Here is a 21,957-nt window from a genome sequence, read left to right on the forward strand (position 1 = left end):
TGTGTTGACATTTTGTCAGATAGTATTTCAAATTTACGACCAAAGGCCGTTTACTTATTAACAACTACCTCAAAGTCCGTGACTATGAATAGCTTGTTCTACAGAGTATTCCGTTTTTTTATTAAGGGAATTCTCATTGCAGCGAGAGTCGGCCTGTTAACTGACTTACAATAATGGGTTGCAAAAGTCACCTTTGTCCCTAGTGCAACCGAGGGCCCCGGGGCCTCAGTGGGAGTCAGAGTAAACGGTTGAGCGCTCGCCAAGGACTTTGAGCCTGTGGGAAAGGCCCCTGCTAGCCAGGCTTGAGGAAGGCCAGCCTAGCGGTGTGTCAGCCCTGTGGCTGCCTGGGGCGCCATTCTCAGGTCCCACGGCGGGGGCAGCACGCAGCTCAGCACATTTTGAGCAGGAATAAGGACAAGGGTCGAAGACCTGATGTTTGCATTTGGCGAGAGCAAAGGTGAAACAGGGTAGATGGGAGCAAGACACCGTTGTAGGACCAGCCGACGGGGCCACAGAGCAATTTCAGTCCCATCGGAATGAATGTCGGGCAAATAAACCCTCTCTTTGAAAATAGAAAGAAAACCCTGACAGGTTTGATTTTTAAATCCTTCCACAGCTTTACGCAGCGGAGGTTACGCGATCAGATGCAATATGTGGCATGTTAGCCTGAGTCCCCCTCCTGCAGTTAGGGATCTGACTCTGACCTAAGCTGTCGCGGCAGAGACATCACTGTACTGTCTTAGTCAGTGTTCTAGCGCTGCGAAGAGATGCCAATGATCGCGGCAACTCTTTTTTTTTTGGCGGGGGGGGGGAGATTTTCGAGACAGGGTTTCTTTGTAGCTTTTTGGTTCCTGTCCTGGAACTAGCTCTTCTAGACCAGACTGGCCTCGAACTCACAGAGATCCGCCTGCCTCTGCCTCCGGAGTGCTGAGATTAAAGGCCACCGCCGGCTATCGCGGCAACTCTTGTAAAGAAAGCGTCTCGTTGGAGGCTTGCTTGGAGTTTCAGGGGTTGGTCCATTATCATCACGGTAGGAGCAGGGTGGGAGGAGAGAGACTGGGCCTGGCCCCCTCAAATCCCACCCACAGTGACACTTCCTCCAACAAGGCCACACCTCCTAATCCTCCTAATCCTTTCCAAGAGTACCACTCCCTAGCGAGTAACCATTTAAATCAAATGTACGAGCAGATGGGGCCATTCTTATTCAACTACCACAGGAACCAATGACATTTTTTATTAGTATTAAGTAAATATTTATTAACAAAACACCCAGTTGTCAGTCTGGTGAGCCGGAGATATCCAGCTGTATAGAGCGATAGCCCTGTCTGTAGCAGGACCAGGAAAGGGCTGCTTAGCTCCCAAGGACGTTCCAGCCGCCACGAAAAGGACCTGGGTCTGTGTTTTCAGGAAAAGGAACCCACTAAAGCAGAGTTTCTGCTGTTTAGATACCGGTACATTTCTCTCCCGAGAAACGCGCTGGGCTGGCTGTGTGCAACCACCTGCCCCTGAGACCGGCTTAGAGGAGCAGCGCTCCGAGCTGGACCTTAGAGATAGCAGGATCTCACCCGGCGGTGGTGGCGCACGCAGGCGGATCTCTGTGAGTTCGAGACCAGCCTGGTCTACAAGAGCTAGTTCCAGGACAGGCTCCAAAACCACAGAGAAACCCTGTCTCGAAAAACAAACGAGCCACACCCCAGCTGCAGCCGCAAGGCGGATGCTGAAGGGAAGTGGGAAAGAAGGGGAGTTCTAGGCAGGGGAGCACACGCCCGGCTTGACGGTCTCTTTCCTCCTCCTCAGAGGAAAGCCAGCCGCCTGCTGAAGGGCGAGGACAGGAACAAGGTCGGCAGCAGGAGCATCGGCCTGGACACCGGCGCCTCCCACCCCGCGGAAGGCCGAGCCCCTCTTGACGGGGGCCCCCTCTCTCCTTCCAGAGAGTGTTGGACCAAGGAGGAGCGGCCGGCACAGAGCGACAGTTTCTTGGGGTTCAGCAGCAGCGACAGCGTCCTCCGGGAACTGGATGACGGACAGTTTGAGCAGGAAGAGGGCGTGACGCAGGTCACTTGCATGTGAGCGGCCAAGAGAAGCTGTGGAGGGCCTCGTAAGTGGTTATTAATGTCTGCCCGCTGACCTGATCGCACTAGTACTATGCATCATGTAATGTCCTTCACTTCCGGGCTCGGGCTTCCCCCAGTCTCTCAGACCAGGAAGAATAACCAACTATTTATCAGTTAAAAAACCATGCTTACATTTCTCTCAACTAAAACATCAGTGTAAATAGATGTCCCGGCTGGTCCTTAAGCAAGAGCCTGGCTCGCTTCCTCATGAACGGACAAAGCCGAGCTCCTCCTCGCCTGTTAAAGAGACTGATTATCCAAACTAGCTCTTCAACCAATTAGAGCCTTCTCCGGAAGCCACAGCCTTGCTGAAACTCAAAAATACTCTCTACCCTGTCTCACAGACTATCTATCCCCGCCTGTAACAATCAGCCTAATTTTTGTTTCTGACTGGGGCATGCACCTACAAATCAAACCCCTATTTTTCATAATAATTTTCAAAAAACTATTTCCTAATTTTTTGTTTGTTGTTTTGGGTTTTTGTTGTTGTTTTTGTTTTGTTGTATTTTCAAGACCAGGTCTCTCTGTGTAGCTTTGGCTGTCCTGGAGCTCACTTTGTAGACCAGGCTGGCCTCGAACCCACGGAGATCCGCAGGCCTCTGCCTCCCGAGTGCTGGGATTAGAGGCGTGCGCCACCACTGCCGGGCTTGTCTCTTCTTTCAAAGGGCCACCACATGGCCAGGCTTGCAGTGAATCGTTAACTTTGGCATTGTTGATCACAAGAGCCTACCAGCAACACTAAAGAGAATGAAGGTCTTCAGCCAGCAGACGGCTGGCAAGATGGCTCAGTCAGTAAAGGCGCTTGCCACGCCCTCCCGCACGTGACCTGAGTTCAATCTCTGGAACCTTTATAAAGGCAGAAAGACAGACCGCGCTCTACGAAGTTGCGCTCTAACCTCCACAAGCATGCCTTAGTATTTGGACCTGCGTGCCAGTGCACACACACACATACGAGCATAATAAAACTGGATTTTTAAAACTCAGCTGAAAGAGAGCCCACAATCTCAGTGCGCAAAAGCCATTGGAGACGAAAACATTTCATTACCTCGAGCATGTTGGCACACCTTTAATCCCTGGCACTTGTGAGTCCTCAGACAGCTACACAGTGAGACCCTGTCTCCGAAAAATAAACAAGCGCCGGGCGGTGGTGGCGCACGCCTTTAATCCCAGCACTTGGGAGGCAGAGGCAGGCGGATCTCTGTGAGTTCGAGGCCAGCCTGGTCTACAGAGCAAATTCAGGACAGCCAGAGCTACACAGAGAAACCCTGTCTTGAAAAAGATATTTTACCTTCTTTCTTTAAATTTGCAAATATCATTGAAGGGGACAAATATAAACTTGAAATGGACGTGTGCCTCCTACAACTGTTAGGTTCAAGTTGTGCTTTTATCTTGACATGCTAAACTTGGAAAATGTTGCAAGCCAGAATTCTCAGTTCTGCAGGAGCGGAGAGGGGCTCGCAGTCCATGAGGTGTGCGCAAGGACTGACTTACTCCGTGCCCGCCACCAGGAAAGTCTGCATCTTGCCCCAGTCTTTACCCTATAAAGATCAGTCTTCTGGAGAACAGGGGACTGGACTTTCATTTATGTCTGAAAGGCTGACCTCCAAAATGGTTACAGTCGGCTATGCCATGAAGCAGCTCACATATTATATGTTTTTATTGGCTTAATATGGACATTGTGAGCCATTTGAATAACAAACTATTTGTTATTAAGCTATTATCTTATTGAACACAAATATTCCAGTATTTTATTTTGCTTGGCTTGGCTTTGTTTTGTTTTTCTTTTGAGGGTGGGGGTTGAAAGGGTTTTTCTGTGTAGCCCAAGCTGTCCTCGAACTCACAGATCCACCTGCCTCTGCCACCCAAGTGCTGGAATTCAAGGCGTGTGCCAACACCACCTAGCCTCATTTTGTTCTTTGAGGCAGGGTCTTGCTACATGTAGCTCTAGAACTCATAGCAATCCTCCTGCCTCAGCTTCCTCAGTGCTGGGATTACGGGTCTTATGCCACCATACCTGGCTTCCATATGTTGTACACACAGGAGAGATATGCATTATGCGTTATGATATATAGTGTCCCCAGACAAAGTCACTCTCCGTGAGCTGGTGGTGTGGTCACAAGAATGACTGCACATCACATCCATGATGCCGACACCTCACTGAACCCAGGGCATGCTGCTCAGACTTCTCTGCCAACATATCTGTCAGTGCTCTGTGTGTGGGGGCGGGGGGTCGCCTTCTGTTTTAGATGAACCCGGGTTTTGTATTCAGATTGGTAGGTAGGGCATAGTGGTGCCACCAGCAATTTGAACATTCAGGAAGCTGACAGAGGAGGAGTGAGGTTTTTGTTGTTGTTGTTTGCTTTTGTTTGTGAGGCTAGCCTGTGCTATAATAAACCATTGGTGGGCTTCTGTTGGAAGCATTCATTACTTCAAAACTGTGCACCATGTCCTGGAATTTTGAAACTTAAGGACCTGCTCAGAAAGACAGGGCTGTTGCAGGAGAGAGGCTGTTTTCTTCTGTCGGTGGACCCAGAGGATCGGAAGCATTAAGACCAGAACAGGCAGCAAGCAGTGTGGACCATGGATATGGAGGGAAGGAGAGGGAGGAAAAGGACAAAAAGAATAAATAAGCCTGGTGCTGGACACCTTTAATCCCAGCACTCGGGAGGCAGAGGCAGGAGGATCTCTGTGAGTTCGAGGCCAGCCTGGTCTACAAGAGCTAGTTCCAGGACAGGCTCCAAAGCTACACAGAGAAACCCTGTCTCGGAAAACAAAACAAAAAACAAACAAACAAAAACAGAGTGACCTTTCTAGGTCTCTAGGTTTCCTGGCTGCCATAGGGGACAGGGATTGGGACTTTTGGGTCACAGCTGACGGGGAAGGAAAGGAGAAGAGAACAGAGGCTAAGAGGTAAGAGAAGTCTTGTTTCTGAGGCCCTCCACGCCTCCTTCAGCTCAAAGCACTTAGCTTGCTGCCATTTGATGAGCCCACAGAGTTATAAAATTACAGACAGAACATTCTAAATGCAAGAGCCTATGGCATTTTCAGGTTCCCCCCATGCTTTTAAACATGAGAAAATATCTATGTTGACTTTAAGAGATAACAACACAAAACATAAAACCTTTAAAACACACAGCTGTACAGTCATAGTGGGTCACACCGGTAATCTCAGCACTCAGGACACTGAGGCAGGAGGATTACCATGAGTTCAAGACCAGCATGGGCTACACTGTAAATTCTTTTTTTTTTTTTTTTTTTTTTTTTTTTTTTTTTTTTTGGTTTTTTGAGACAGGGTTTCTCTGTGGCTTTGGAGCCTGTCCTGGAACTAGCTCTTGTAGACCAGGCTGGTCTCGAACTCACAGAGATCCGCCTGCCTCTGCCTCCCGAGTGCTGGGATTAAAGGCGTGTGCCACCATCACCCGGCGAAACGCTGTCTTTTTTAAAACAATCGAAGGCGTTGGGGGACCTGAGACGGGAGGACAGATGCCTCCTTAGCAGATAACAGTCACCATCACTGAAGAGAGCAGGTAACCGGGACTTGGAGCGCAAGTTCTTCTGTCAGCTGAGAAAACCCGTGACGAGACCCATGACGCACTGTCGCCCTCCCCGGGCCCCCACTTCACCATCACCACCAAGTCCACTGAGTTCCGGGCTGTGCCATGGTGCCCTGGGCCCTTACACCTATCTGTTACTTTCATTGGTTAATAAAGAAACTACCTTGGCCCTGATAGGACAGAAAATCAGGTAGGCGGAGTAGACAGAACAGAATGCTGGGAGGAAGAAGCAGATTCAAGCAGACTATCGCTCTCCTCTCCAGGATGGACGCAGGTTAAGATCCTTTCCGGTAAGCCACCAGCTCGTGGTGCTACACAGATTATTAGAAATGGGTTAATCAAGATGTGAGCGTTAGCCAGTAAGAGGCTAGAGCTAATGCGCCAAGCAGTGTTTAAAAGAATACAGTTTCCGTGAAATTATTTCGGGTAAAGCTAGCCGGGTGGCGGGAAGCGGCACGCCGCTCCTATTACTACACACACCTGTGTAGCCTGACTGCTGGTGAGGCCTCTAATGGTTTGAGCCGTTTCTCTAGCCCGTTCCTTCTTGTTTCTCCATCATTTTATTTCTTTTGTGGGAATGTGCACACACGTGCCTGCACGGAAGTCGGAAGACAAGCCACTGGAGTTAATTCTCTTCTCCCATCATAGGGATCTTAGGGACTGAACTCGGAGTCACCAGGCTTGGCCACCGGCGCCTTTAGCTACTAAGCCATTTTTTTTTTTTTTTTTTAAAGAAAGATCTCATTGACTTGAACTTGAGAGCCTTCTGCCTGTGTTCTCAAATGCTGGGATGACAGGCGCTCACCATCACACCTGACTCCAAGAAGTCACAGACACCATATTCTAATCTATAGCCTCGGCTGTAGCTTCAGGATTGCAGGGCATCTGCATAGCTGTTATCTGAAACATCTCAGACTTGGTTCTGAAGTCATAAATCTAGTATTTTTTTGTTTTTTACTTATTATGTATACAATATTCTGTCTGCACACCAGACCTCATTACAGATGGTTGTGAGCCACCATGTGGTTGCTTGGAATTGAACTCAGGACCTTTGAAAGCGCAGGCAATGCTCTTAACCACTGAGCCATCTCTCCAGCCCCATAAATCTAGCATCTAAGCTGTTCCACTCACTCACCTATCCCAGCGGATGTAAATACATCCTTACCAAGGGAAAAGCTTCCACCGTGAGAAATCATTCCCAAAGCTCCCACACTGGGTCTACGATGGTTGATTCATTCCCGCGGTCGGATCTGGACCGCTGCAGACTGGATTTCTTTTGCACAGTGAACTGAGCTCCGTCATCTGAAATCACTTTAGGCATACACAGAACAACTTCCATGCCCAGCTCTGACTCAGATGCACACTTGGATCCAACTTAGGAATCACCCAGTTAGGGCTTGCCCGTGTAGGAAGTTCGGGGAAGAATGGCTACATTGTGAAGCCTTTGGCACAGAGACCAGCTAGTGTGAGCTACAGGCAGATGGGACTACAGCCAGTGGAGGACTGGCCTAGTTTTAATTTAGAATTCTAAGCAAGAGAATAGAGCTGTTTATGATAAGCCAAAATCACAGTATATGACTCAGACAGGCCCTGGAAGTAACTCGGGAGTTTTGCAAGTCCTGGACACCCTGGTTAGTGCTCTTCTCTCTGCCGGATCAACCGCCCCCAAACTCTTGATTCAGAGAGCGACGGAATGTTACACTTCGGCCTCAAGGGATACACGGGGAGCAACTAGAGATCGTGTTGCTTCCTGCTCCTATTGCGGCATCTGGTAGAAATGCAGATTAGATGGGGCTGTTTAAAGAGTTGAGATGAGCCTTAGCCTTCCTGAGAGAGGTGAAGCTGGGCGCTGCTTTCTCAGTGCGGAGCCCTCTCCGAGCTCACGCCCTTGTCTTTCGGGACCTGCAGATTCAGCTCTGCTATGCACGCATGCAGGGCAACTTGGTCTACACTGCGAGTTCCAGTCCGGCCAGGGGTACAAGCACAATGAGGCCCTGTCTCAAATAATCAGCAAATAAATAAATAAAATAATTTTTACAAAGATGAGAAGTGAGATGGCGGGGAAGAGGGGCAGCCCAGAGCCTTGATGGCTCTCCTAGTAACCCCGATGGAGACCAGAGTCAGGACAGGTTTGTAATAACCCCTGCCAGGGACCAGGCCTTAGGTTCAGTTCACTGGAGATGCCTGGAGCTGAGCAAACCGTTCTTGGAGAAAACCACACACTCAGGGGCAACCAGTCAAGCCTCCCGGTCCTTCTGCTGGCTCAGCAGATGGCCACAGTCTCCTGATTACTACAGAAATCTGTCCCTGCCCCGCTGCTGGAAGGTCCCTAACCACTAGGATCTCCCGCCAATCAGCCCCAGATTAATCCCTCCTCCCTGAAATTCCCCTAACTCGGTTTAAAAGGAGCTTGTGGTCATCTTGGGGGGTTGTCAAGTGCCACCCCAATGTTGGAATTAATAAAGCACTCTTGTTATTGCATACGTGGCTTTTTTTTTGTTGTTGTTTTGTTTTTGTTTTTCAAGACAGGGTTTCTCTGTAGCTTTGGAGCCTCTCCTGGAACTAGCTCTGTAGACCAGGCTGGCCTTGAACTCAGAGATCCTGTCTCTGCTTCCTGAGTACTGAGATTCAAGGCGTGTGTCACCACCGCCCGGTTTTGTTTTGTTAGACAAGGTGAGGTCTCCCCACGCTGCTAAAGCTCGTCTCAGACTCCCAAGTAGCTGAACTACAGGCATGAGCTACCACTTCCAGTACCATCTTCTGTTTTAGGTTCAATTCCTCTGAAACAGGCAAATCTGGGGATTTGGTCAGTAACAGTGTGCACTGCCAAGCCTAGTGCCCTGAGTTCTAACCTGGCACCCTCGTGGTAGGAGAACCACTCCCACGGTGGCACGCCCCCATTCACACACACAAACCAGTACTTTTTGTTCAAAGATTTCTTATTTTGTGTGTATTTGGGTTTTTGTTGGCATGTATGTCTGTGCACCACGTGTATGCCTGGCATCCACAAAGTCCAGAAGAGGGTGCTGGGTCCCCTGGGACTGCAGTTATAGATAGTTTTAAGTCACCACGTGGGTGCTGGGAATGAAGCCCAGGTCCTCTGGAAGAGCAGCCAGTGTTCTTAATCTCTCAGTCAGTTCTCCAGCCCCACAAAAACCCGGCCACTTGTTTTATTTTTTTAAAGAAAGGCTTCTGTACGGCAGAGGAGGATAAAAAGACAACCCATGGAATGGCAAAAATGTTTGCAAGTACGCAGCTGATAAAAGGCTGGTCTCCACAGAGGTGAGTACTATCTAAACCCAATGGTGGTTTTCTTCAGAATGAGCTGTGTAGTTGAACAGACATTTACCCAAAGACAACATAGAAAAAACCAACAGGTATGTAAAAAATTGTTGTGGAAAATGCACCTTCACACCTGCTGGGGTGGCTGCTCTCCACAGACGGAGTGACGTGGGGACAGTGGAACCTCTGCCTGGTTGGTGGGGATGCCCAATGCAGTAGTGTCTGTAAGAACAGTATGGAGATTCCTCAAAAATTAAAGAGAGCTGGGTGCGGTGGGGTCCCAGCACTCGGGAGACGGAAGGCCGACAGATCTCTGGGTGCGGTGGGACCCCAGCACTCGGGAGGGCTGGCAGATCTCTGAGTTCAAGGCCAGCATGGTTTACAACGTGGGTTACAGGACAGCCTGGGTTACACAGAGAAACTCTTGTCTTGAAAAACTACCAAAAAAATTAAAAATAGAAGTGCCACAGGATTCAACATTCCCATTTCTGGCATCTTTGTAAAAAAAAAAAAAAGAGAGAGAGAGAGAGATGAAATGGGGGCTGGAAAGATGGTTTAGTGGTACAGTTCATAACTGTAACTCCAGTTTCAGGGGATCTAGCACCCTCATACAGACATACATGCAGGCGAAACTCCAATGCACATTAAAAAAAAAAAAAAATCTTAGGGGGGGAAACCTGAAATGAAGATCTTGAAGAGAAGAGCTGAAGAGATGGCTCAGCTGGCTCTTCCAGAGGGCCGGGTTGTGCTCACACCCCCATATGGTTTATAACACACCCCTAACTCCAGACCAAGGGAAGGGGCGCTCTCTTCAGGCCGTCCAGGCAGGGCATGCACACAGTGCACAGACACAGGGACACAAAATACCCAGGCACAAGAAGATAAAGGGGGGACAGCTGAAAGGGTGGGGGGATTCCCCAGCACACAGTACCCTGGCCACGCCGGAAGGGTGCCATGCTGCCTGGTTTCACCAGCCTCCCTTCCATTATTACTTTATTTCTGACTTTTACTTAGCCTCATTAATCATTTTCTAATTTTTAAAAACTGTGTTTTATGTGTGGGTTTCGGTGTATGCATACCAAGGCATGCACGTAGGTCACAGGAGTTGGATCTCTCCTTCATACATGTGGGTTCTGGGAGTAAAACAGGCCACTAGGCTTGGCAGCAACCACTTTGACCAGCTCAGCTACCCTACCAGCCCTGTTTCTTTAGGTGATCGATGTATTTCCACTGTTGCTTGCCTACGTCTGTGTCTGTGTAAGGTTGCGGATCCCCTGGAACTGGAATCACAGACAGTTGCAAGCTGCCCTGCACTCTTAGTGGCTGAGCCACCTCCCCGGACCCCCGGCCCTGTACTTTGGAGACAGGACCCCTCATGTAGCCCAGGCTGACCTCGAGCTCAGAGACCCACCCCAGTGCTAGGATTAAAATCGTGCCCTACCACTCTGGATCCAGCTACTTCTTAAACGACTACTCAGGTCTATGTGCATCTTCAAACTTATGCAAACAGTAACAGGTCACAAGCTGATTCGCTGAGATCTTACCTACTGTAACCAATCAGCTTCACAGTGAGCAGGGGTTACTGAGGTGCCAGAATGAACACAAACTCACGCTTTCGGAGATTGTTTCCTTTTATGATCAATTTTTTTTTTTTTTTTTTGGTTTTTCAAGACAGGGTTTCTCTGTAGTTTTTGGTGCCTGTCCTGGAACTAGCTCTTGTAGACCAGGCTGGCCTCGAACTCACAGAGATCCTCCTGCCTCTGCCTCCCGAGTGCTGGGATTAAAGGCGTGCGCCACCACCGCCCGGCTATGATCAATTTCAAAACACACTACAGGGAGGGTAGAATGAGTAGAAAAAAATCCTTTATTTTCCTGTTAACACTAAGCCATGTATTCACAAAATGTTCCGATTCCTCAGTCAGATCCATAACCCAGTCACCACCCTAAATGTTCACTGAGAAACAGTCAAGTGACAAAACCCACTGAGACCCAACTAGAGAACAGCAACATTGCTAAGTATAATTTATGAACGTAGGTTAGGCTCTCTCATATTTACCAAGCTTATTTAAAAATTACTAACCCCAGTGGTTATGGTAACAGTAATATAAACACCTAATTTCAGCCAATGTTCTCTTCACCGTGAACACAAAACTTCTTAGAAGGTAGTTGTAGGCTACGGTGTGGTGACGACCGTGACCGCAGGCTTCCACTAGACACACGCTCGCGGTCCGCTGTCATTTCCCACACCTCTCTGTGCATACTTGTCTCATACTATACATCATTTCTTCAAATAATTAGAAAAACAAACAAGATGAACGCATTCTTCAATTTCATTTGGAAATAACTCTTAAATAAAAAGAAGCTCCTCACGTTTGTCCGATCAGTAGCGATGGCTGTCCCGGCGCACCGCCTCGTTACAGTGAGTACTTCACTAAATACGTTCTAAATTTGCACTTAAATTTTAAGACTGAAGAAATTAAAAAAAAAAAAAAAAAAGCATGACCATTCATCAACACCACTGGAACCTTGAGTTATTGTAAATATTCTTATATGTGCATATAATTCAAACAATGCGCTTCTGGGAGGAGAATAAAATAAACACACTGTCTTTTCCATATGTATTTAGTGCTGCCTAGAGTGAGATGAAAGATTAGTATCACTAACAGAAAGAACCAAACTAGGGTGAGGATTATTTCCCAAGCCGTCACACTTTCCCCACACACGGGTGGGCAGGAGCCTGCGCGGTGCAGTTCCTGTAGTGTGACGTCACTGCCAGACGAGGTACGTTCTGTAAGCAGTTAATGCGATGCAAGGAGGAGAAGCCACCACTAACCTAGCCTGGCAAACACGTTCCTGACCACTGTAGCTGGGGAGAGGACTAAGGGAAACAAGGGCAGGGTCCACGGAGCATCACGGATGTGCCTTATCAGCATCACCGGGTATTAATAATCCAGTCACAAGAGATCGTGTTTCCAAGTGCACCGACCTACAATATGCTTTATGTAGCAGAGTGAGATTATTAAGTATTACTAACCTCCTTGTATTTCTCTGAACATATACATAATTGGTTATGCATATTAAAAACTACAAACAGACTTTTTAAGCACTTTTATCTCATCTTGGAAAAGTTAACAGTACAGGTGAAATACTACTGAATTTTCTAAAATATCAAAACTTAGGGGGCAAAACTAAAGAAAATATTATCTCTTTAGTAAATGGTTTGTGTGAAACCCAAGCTCACTCTTATAGATTTGAAAGGATTGTGATCCAATGATTGTTTAGCAGCAATTTTACCAAACTGTAAATTCTTTTATTAACAGGCATTATAAACAGATAATACTAAACTTATTTAAAAACCATGAGTGCCACACCAGTGAATATACAGCTCATGAATAACTTAAAATGTATTTCCCATTTTAAAAGGCAACACATAGCATACAAAAACCTCTACTAAACAGAAGAGCTATACTATGGATCCATGATTGATGTGTCTAACATGATATATACACAGTAATAACTGTTAATTATGTGATCAGTACACTGTGCCACAGGACTCCACTCAGGCTTCACTCTCTCCAGAAACTGAATTCTGAACTTCCTCCTCTAGAATTGGCACAATCAGGTTATCCTTCGACATCAAGTTATATTTCATCACAAATTTAGTAAACCGATGACATAAAAATGTTTCATTCTGTGGAAAGAAAAAGAAAAAAGTCATTTTAGTATCCAAAAATCAGAAGGCTAGAAAAATACCAACACACACTATCGTCACCCTGACAAGACTGTATTAAGGTAATTACTGACATACTGTGGCTAGTTTCCCATCAACTTGACAAAAGTTAGGGTCATCTTGGAAGAAGGGACCTCCATTGAGAAAATGCCCTACCAGACTGGCCGACAGACAGGCCTAGGGGGCACATATTTCTGATTCCTGTGCACAGTGCCATCCCTGGGCAGGCGTATATAAGAAAGCAGGCTGAACCTTTAATCCCAGCACTTGGGAGGGTCAATCAAGTGATTTCTAAGAATCCAAGGCCATCCTGGTCTACACTGTGAGTTCCAGGTCAGTCGAGGTTATATAATCTCAAAAAAGGTGGTGACTCTCTTCTCTAACCAGAGCTTCGTCGTGAGACCCTGTCTCAAACCAAACAACAGAAGACAAAAGGAGGCAGACCCAGCAGGCCTACTAATGAGCAGCGGGGCTCCACAGCCTCTGCTCCAGCTCCTGCCCATCCTCGCAGTGACGGGAAGAGCAACCCAAGGGTTAGACGCAAAACTAACCCTTTCCCTGCTCAGGCCGTTGTCGTGGCCGTTACCACAGCAGTGCACAGCTACGACAGACACTTACTTCATATTCATCGAATATCTGCCGGTGGTGAAAATAGGCGTGTGAGAATATTCTGTAGATCCTACGGCACACTGATCCTAGTTTGGCTACAGACGATTCTTTTATGCTAACCCTGAAAGGAGGAGAGAAACCAGAGAGTCACAGGCGGAACAAAATGTTAGAATGTACACAGCCTAATCTTCTCAATTCCCAAGTGTGCAGGCCAATACCCAAGAGAAGGGGGTCTGGGCCTCTTCTCGATCCTGGACCAGCCCTCTCTACTCAGCCACAGCACCTTAGTTAAAGGCAGTATTGTACTTCTGAAACTTTGTTAAAGAATAATGCACTTACACCACGACATCTCAAAACTTACTTTAAAAAAAAAAGACTTTAAACAATATTTTACAGTAGTAGTACTTTGTCTAATACAGATGACTGAGACCATAAGAGGGCTCGCTATTCTATCCTATAGAGCCTGCTTTTGCTTCCTTTTTATTTTTGAAAATCAGTTTCTAAAAGTGCACATGCTCTTGTAAGCAAACTCATCCATGTGCCTAATGAAATTCATGGGGGACACACACAAGGGATGGGAGAGGAGCAATGGAGAGAGGGGAGGAGGAGAGAGGGCAGAGGAAAAGGAAGAAAGCAAGGAAAACAGAAGGGAGGCGCTTGGGAAAAGGAAAGGGTGGGGTATGGAGTAAACACTATCAAAATACATTATGTATAGAACAAAATAGAACAAAATGCCTGCAGCTGGGCAGCAGTGGCCACACCTTTAATCCCAGTACTTGGGAGGCAGAGACAGGAGGATCTCAGTGAGTTCAAGGCCAGCTTGGTTTACAAAGGGAGTTCCAGGGCAACAAAGGGAGTTCCAGTTACAGAGAAATCCTGTCTCGAAAAACCAAAAAATAAAATAGAATGCATGCTATATGTATGTCATGATATATCCATTACTATGTGTAATTAAATATATGTTAAAATTTTCCTTACAATTGTTACGGCAAAAAAATAAGCACAAACAAGCAGCCTCCCCTAATCAAGTCACTACTTGTTTATCTAAGGAGGCTGGTGGGAAGAGGCCTAGAGAAGGCACAGCAACAGCAGCAGGGACCAGCACTAAACTGCTCTCTGAGCTTTCGGAAACAAGTTCCAACGTTTAACCACAACCTCAACTTCAAACTCAAGTTATCTGTACAAGTTAACTACATGCTCATAAAAAAATAAGTCAGGTGTGGTGGCGCACTCCTTTAATCCCTGCATTCAGAAGGCAGAAGCAGGCGGATCTCTGTGAGTTTGAGGTCGGCCTGGTCTACAAGAGCTAGTTCCAGGACAGACTCTAAAGCTACAGGGAACCCCCACCCCGTGTCTCCAAAAAAAAAAAAAAACCAGGACATTATTTTGAAACATCAGTGTTTTAAGCTGAATACCATGTTTAAAGTTTTGCTTACCTGCTAGGGAAATATTTATTGCTATTCAGAAGACACGCAGCACCATCCAGTGTGTGTCTTGTGTAATCTATAGCAGGACACTAGAAAAGAGAAGAATGTGCACTGCATTCACAGACAGGTCTGTATGTACCAGCTTCTCTCACCACGGTAAGCAAACACCCGAGAGAAGCAACATAGACGAGGAAGGGTTTCTTCTGGCTCACACTTCAGAGGTTCACTGCACTATAGTGAGAAGACCATGGTAGGGAGGGACCATCCCTCACGACAGCCAGGAAGCACAGGAAAGGCAGGAAGGGGGCAGTAAGAACTGCCCTTCAGCACAGGGGACGAGGGGATGGGACAGACTTAGCTGACTTCCCAGGGGAGGAGTGGTTGCCAGCCTAGCTCCAGGTTCAAGAGACCCTGCCTGCCTTGTGGGAGGGAGTTAGGGTGATAGCCTCCTCTGATCTCCACACACACGTGGTACATACCTGCACACACACGTGCATATAAAAGCATCACACTCGCACATATTAAACACATTCAGCAATGTTACATATATTCATAACATTATACAATTATGTCCACTATGTTCCATAATGTTTCTGTTCAAATAGGATATGGAAAGTCCCCAAAGGCTCATCTGTTGAAGGCTTGGTTCTCGGATGGTCTCTCAGAGGAGTGGTAGAATCTCTGGGAAGTAGGTCCTGGGGCAGCGTCCTTGAAGGGAACACTGGGTCCCTGGCCCTTACCCTCTGCTCTCAGATACTGTGTAGCAGACTTACTTCATCAAATGCTCCCTTCTGAGATGTTCAGCTTCACCTCAGGCCCAGAGTGAGGGTATCAGGTAACCAGGTACTGAAACCACCCAATTCTCACCTCTTTTGGAGTTTTATGAGCTGCACAAAGGAAAATCCACTGCTCAGTTGCTGTCATTTGAGTACACGTATCTGGATGGCATTCGCTCTGTTAAAAAAAATTCATTTTTAAATATGTAGAATGATAATGAAAAAATCTGTCATTTGGATTACCTTTCTATATAAAAAGTAAAAAAAAAGGGCTGGAGAGATGGCTCAGAGGTTAAGAGCATTGACTGCTCTTCCAGAGGTCCTGAGTTCAATTCCCAGCAACCACATGGTGGCTCACAGCCATCTGTAATGAGATCTGGTGCCCTCTTCTGGCCTGCAAGCATACATGGAAGGAATGTTGTATACATAATAAATAAATAAATATTTAAAAAAATAATAATAATTAGAAACATTGGGTAAATCTAAGTATACAAAATTACTTCTAAAAATCAGAACTCTGAACTATAGTTTGAACAACAAAAAAATTACCTGAAGTTTGACAGCAAGTCCATTTAGCTCAAGGCAGAATTGCCTAAAAGTGCAAAAATCACATTTATTATCCAGGCTTTGTTTATTTTCTTGTTTTATTTCATAAGGCTACCAAGTGTACCTCTTATACACTAGTAGCTTAGAGATCTCACCCAGACTCTAGGAAAGCATGTACTTTTGGATTCCTTACTGTAATGTGACTGTCAGAACTGCGGGCAGTTCTGTTACAGAGATGCTTACATTAACCATGTATCATAGGAGAAAACTTCTGATTATGACTGACAATTGAAGGGTATTAAGTAGTTAATACCTATGATGAAAGAAGCTTCACTTACATACAATTATGTGTTTATTTTTATATACAGTTCTACACAGAGAAAGAACTAAGCTTTTTTGCAGACTAAAATTTGGGGTGTTTTTTCCGAGACAGTGTTTCCTGTGTTGTCCTGGCACTCGACCTACGGACCAGGCTGGCCTCAAACTCAAGAGAGTCACCTGCCTCTGCTGAATGCTGGAATAAAAGGCATGCGCCATCCCCCCCCCTCCAACCCCCTCACACCCTACCCTCCACCCCTGGCTTAGACTAGAATTTTTAAATTTAGCAAGACATGATGGTCTATACCTTTAATCTCAGCACTTGGAAGGCAGAGGCGGGAAGACTTCTGAGTTTGAGGCCACCACAGTCTCTACAGTGAGTTCCGGGAGAGCCTAGGCTACACAGAAACAGTCTCAAAAAACCAAAAGTGAATTTTTAAACTTACAGTTTCCTTGTTTTGTCTTGTTTTTCTTTTTTTAATGATTTATTTATTTTTAAAGATTTACTTATTCTATATAAATGAGTGTTCTGTCTGTATGCACAACTTTATGCCAGAAGAGGGCACCAGATCTCACTATAGATGGTTGTGAGCCACCAGGTGCTTGCTGGGAATTGAACTCAGAACCTCTGGAAGGATAACCAGTGCTATTAACTGCTGAGCCATCTCTCCAGCTCTCCAGCCCCTGATTTAGTTATTTCTATTTTATGTGCACTGGTTTCCGCCTGCATGTATGTCTGTGTAAGGGTGTCAGATCCCATGAACTGGAGTACAGACGGTTGTGAGCTGCCATGTGGGTGCTGGGAATCAAACCTGGGTCCCCTAGAAGAGCAGTCAGTGCTCTTAACCACTGAGCCAGCTCTCCAGTTCTTTGTTTTGCTTCTTAAGATAAAGTTTTGCTCCATAGTTACATCAATCTCCCAAGTGCTGGGATAACAAGCAGGCACCTCAGTCTCCAGCTATCCCCCAATGTTTGCCCAAGAACTTTAAAAGAAAGAAAAGCTCCTTTTTTAAAATTTATGGTATGCACACACCTGACATTGGGTCAGGTCACCTGAGCTGAAGTGTAAGTGGTAGAGAGCCACCTGACCTGGGTGTGGGGAAATTAACTCGTCTAATTGCCTCGGCAGTTACAATTCGGAGCAGCTGCTCTTGCAAGGGAGAGTCCAGTCCCAGCACCCACACCAAGGAGCTCACGACCCCCTCTATCTCCAGGTCCAGGAACACCAATGCCCACTCTGGCCTCCTCCAGCACCAGGCAAACAGATCATATTCATACATGAAGACACTCATACACATTTAAAAAATAAAATAACTTAAAAAAATAAGTGGGCATGGTCAATCAAGCCTCTAACTCCTAGCACTCAGGCAGACCAAGACTGGTCTATAGTGAGTTCCAGAACAGTCAGGGTCACATAGACAGAAACCATGTCCCTAAACCATCTCCTCAAGAAGTTCCAGAACAGTTAAGGTCACATGGACAGAAACCACATCCTTAAACAGTCTCCTCAAGAAGAAGAAAAAAAAAAAATCAGGACTGAGAAGACTGAGTGAGCAAAGTGGCTGATATGATGAACCTGATCTGCAACCCCAAAACTCATGTGACCGCCAGGTGGGCATGGCGGCCCTGGGCCATGGGAACGCCTGGTGGGCAAGGTGGCCCTGGGCAATTCTAGCACTCAAAAGGTGGAGGAGGGGGATCCCCTGAGCAAGGGCCAAATGAGAGACTCTGCCTCAACAAATAAGGGAGAGAAATCAGGACGATCCTTTTTTTTTTTTTTTTTTTTTGGTTTTTCGAGACAGGGTTTCTCTGTGGTTTGGAGCCTGTCCTGGAACTAGCTCTTGTAGACCAGGCTGGTCTCGAACTCACAGAGATCCACCTGCCTCTGCCTCCTGAGTGCTGGGATTAAAGGCGTGCGCCACCACCGCCCGGCTCAGGACGATTCTTGACACCGAAATCAGGTCTCCACATGGATATGCACACACAAACTTAAACCACATACATGCGAACACACAAACACACACGCGAAGGTAACACACATGCACAAGAAAAGGTAGCAAGCAACAGACGGTTCCCTGTCTATATCCATGAACACACAGCACCCCACCAGCATGGCACACAAAACAAACAACCCAGTGGCACGGACAACAGTGGAGCAGGCTGAGGTCAGAGCAGGTCAATGCCTAGCACTAGTGCGACTAGTGTGTGCAAGGCCCCGCTCACCTCCCAGCACAACCAGAACAAAAAGAACAGAAAAGCTTCAAGAGCTATCTGACACAATGTACAATGTTTAAATCCTCTATTTCACTACCTTCTCCAAAAAGATTCTATTTACATGAATAAATTAAAATATATTGGGATCACAGTCCATGTAATTTCCTAACTTTTCTTAGAATTTAGTATATTTTCCATATTTTTCTAATACTAAAAATTATAAGGCTTATACAATACCTAAAATCCAGTAAGTATACCTCTTTTTAAAGAAGAAAAAGAAAAAAAGACAAAAAATGAAAAAACATTTTTTTTAAAGAGTATTTTTTTTTAATTTATTTGTTATGTATACAATATTCTGTCTGTGTGTCTGCCTGAAGGCCAGAAGAGGGCACCAGACCCCATTACAGATGGTTGTGAGCCACCATGTGGTTGCTGGGAATTGAACTCAGGACCTTTGGAAGAGCAGGCAATGCTCTTAACCTCTGAGCCATCTCTCCAGCCCCAAAACATTTTTTGAGATAGTCTCATATAGCCGTTAAAGTCGGTATTTAGCTGAGGATGACGTTGAACTCCTGATCTCCTATCTACACTTCCCAAGTTCTGGGACCAACAATTGTGCCAATCACACCCAATTCTAAATACTTTTTAGCAGCGTAAAAATAAAGAAAATTATCAGGACTGCCATACAGTCTTAGACAGACACCTGATATAAGACAACCCTTTGCAATAAGTTTATTTTACAGCTGTTAAAATATTGAATGGGTTCACTCTAAAAATCCTGTCTAAGCCGGTCGTGGTGGCACACACCTCTAATCTCAGCACTCAGGAGGCAGAGGCTTTATTTATTAAATCACAAATAAAGGGGGCTGGAGAGATGGCAAAGAGGTTAAGAGCATTGCCTGCTCTTCCAAAGGTCCTGAGTTCAATTCCCGGCAACCACATGGTGGCTCACAACCATGTGTAATGGGGTCTGGTGCCCTCTTCTGGCCTGTGGGCACACACACAGACAGAATATTGTATACATAATAAATGAATAAATATTTTTTTAAAAAAATCACAAATAAAATATCACTATATTTCCCCCTTTTGTCTAAAATAAAAAGGCTATAACTAAGAAAAACGATATACAATAAGTATAATAACTATATACAGCATCATATATAAGGCAATAAATACATCAACAGTGTCTATTAGCATTTGACAAATTCAGAGAAAATATTCCATTATCTATCCTATCCTGGTGAGTCCAAAGTCTTGTACCTAATTTACTTTCTATCATAACTTGCATTACTATCTTTTGATATCTCTCAATCTTATACGTGTACTTTACATTTCTTTAGTGAATTTCTTTTCTGAGTCTCATAAACAAAGGAAGACTGGAGGGGCCGAGAAATGCAAGCCCATTTTCACACTGAGAATTACATTGTTAAATGAGTTGCAAAGGCACCATACTTTGAACAAGATTAGAAATGTATGTAAAGTATGTTTTAACAAAATTAATCTCAAATTTGTAACAATATACAAAATATGCATACAATATACTAAAGTCCAATTCAATGTAAAATATTTATAACTAGTAGTTGCTTTTTAAAAGTAGATTCAATAATCTACCTTTTTATCTTATCATATGTATATCCGCTTTTTTCTTTTCAAAACTTGAACTCTGTGAGGTCAAGACCAGTCTGTTATAAAGATAATGTTCCAGGACAGTCAGAGCAACACAAAGAAACCCTGTCTTCCCAGCAAACCATGTGGTGGCTCACAATCATCTATAATGAGATCTGGTTCCCTCTTCTGGTGTGTATATAAATAATAAATAAGCAAACAAGCAAATCCTAAGAAAGAAAGAAAGCCTCAAAAAAATTAAAGAATTGAAACCCTACCTAGTGATAAGCATCTCCACTACATCAAGGCGGGTAATCCCAGCTGCTTCCTCATCAAACACACCTTGGTTCCCCAAAAATGCAGTATTTACATTTAGAAGATGAAACAGGGAAACAGGTACCAAAAAATAAAGGAAAAGGGCGGATATGAAAACAGTTAACTAAGAACACTATTAATTACGCACTGCTGTATTTTGCTAAGATAGGTTCCCATCATGTGTCCCGCTGGTCTGGAACTCGATACACATACAGAGCAGACTGGCCTCAGTCTCACAGACCTGGCTTTGCCATCACACTAAGCCTATTAAGTACATTTTAATGAAAGAAAACAAAAAGCAAAGTATAAATTTTCATTTTTCTATGATTCTACCTCCTTCTTAACTGCTGGGTAACACAGTGCTTAGACTATTAAGTGAATTATGACTATATCACACTAAATGGCACTATTCTGAATCACCTGTCACCCCAGTACTCCATGTCAGCAGACTAGTCTGCGCAGTTCTGAGTGACTCTTCCCTGAGCAGTAACAAAGACTAACCTACCCACCCAACTCCTTTGGCAGTGCTGCAGGTGTAATCCAGCAGCTTCAAGTTCATCTACTACAGAGCTACATGTTGTGGGATATTTTTTAAACTGGGCAAAGATGTGTTACATTTGTTTTGCTGGGGAAAACTAACTGTGTGAAGGTGTGCTACATTTGTTTCTGCCGCCTTTGTTAGCGATGCGGACGTGTTATATTTGCTCCGCATTTGTTAACTATGTAAAGATGTGTTACACTTGTTTCACCTTGCCTGCTTTAGGCACCTGACTGTAATAAAGAGCTGACCAGTCAACAGCTAGGCAGGAGAGGGATAGGTGGGGCTGCCAGGCAGAGATAAGGTAGGAGAAGAAATCCGGGGGAGAGAGAGAATGAGAAGAGAGAATGAGGGAGAAGGAGACACCAGGGCCAGCCACACGACTGCCAGCCAGCTGAAGGGAGTAGGACATAAAGAAGGAAAGAAAAGTAAAAAGTTCAGAAGCAAAACATTAACACAGAGAAACAGGTTAAGTTGTTAAGAGCTAGCAAGACATGAGCATAAGCTACGGCCAAACATTCATAACTAACGGTAAGTCTCCATGCTATGATCTGAGAGCCGGCTGGTGGCCTAAAGCAAAAGCCTGGTACACCTGGTACACGGTGAAAAGACGATTCAGAGCTAAAACCCACACATCCTGCCATAAGATTAAAGCCGTTCAAAGTGGCCCCGTTTCCTAATCACCAAGATTCAGTATGAGCTGTCAGATTTGAATCAAGTTATAACTAAGTTGGAGCAAAATATATTTAAGATTTATTTATTTTATAATGTACACAACATTCTGCCTCCATGTACGCCTGTATGCCAGAAGAGGCACCAGATCTCATTACAGATGGCTGTGAGCTGCCACGTGGTTGCTGGGAATTGAACTCAGAGCCTCTGGAAGAGCAGCCGGTGCTCTTTCAACCTCTGAGCCACCTCTCCAGCCC

General features: G+C 45.4%; 2 protein-coding genes across 4 annotated transcripts in view; one reads left to right on the forward strand and one right to left on the reverse strand.

The window, feature by feature from the left end:
• Positions 1-4,711, forward strand: part of Rftn2 (raftlin family member 2) — a 42,936-nt gene extending 38,225 nt beyond the window's left edge. Inside the window, exon 9 of one of the 2 annotated variants that reach the window (XM_057758847.1) lies at positions 1,932-4,711. In XM_057758847.1, the coding sequence (XP_057614830.1) occupies positions 1,932-2,021 (90 nt within the window). In that variant the 3' untranslated portion in view covers positions 2,022-4,711. Of the gene's footprint in view, positions 1-1,797 lie in introns of both variants that reach the window. The other variant, XM_057758846.1, reaches the window with a different exon arrangement.
• A 6,085-nt stretch (positions 4,712-10,796) lies between these two features.
• Positions 10,797-21,957, reverse strand: part of LOC130866808 (MOB-like protein phocein) — a 34,317-nt gene continuing 23,156 nt past the window's right edge. For both annotated transcript variants that reach the window (XM_057758428.1, XM_057758426.1), the window contains 5 exons: positions 16,042-16,084; positions 15,584-15,670; positions 14,726-14,805; positions 13,299-13,410; positions 10,797-12,641 (listed from right to left, as the gene is read on the reverse strand). In XM_057758428.1, the coding sequence (XP_057614411.1) occupies positions 12,510-12,641; positions 13,299-13,410; positions 14,726-14,805; positions 15,584-15,670; positions 16,042-16,084 (454 nt within the window). In that variant the 3' untranslated portion in view covers positions 10,797-12,509. The remainder of the gene's footprint in view (positions 12,642-13,298; positions 13,411-14,725; positions 14,806-15,583; positions 15,671-16,041; positions 16,085-21,957) is intronic.

The sequence above is a fragment of the Chionomys nivalis genome, chromosome 26 (assembly GCF_950005125.1).
Source record: "Chionomys nivalis chromosome 26, mChiNiv1.1, whole genome shotgun sequence".
NCBI classification, from domain to species: domain Eukaryota; kingdom Metazoa; phylum Chordata; class Mammalia; order Rodentia; family Cricetidae; genus Chionomys; species Chionomys nivalis.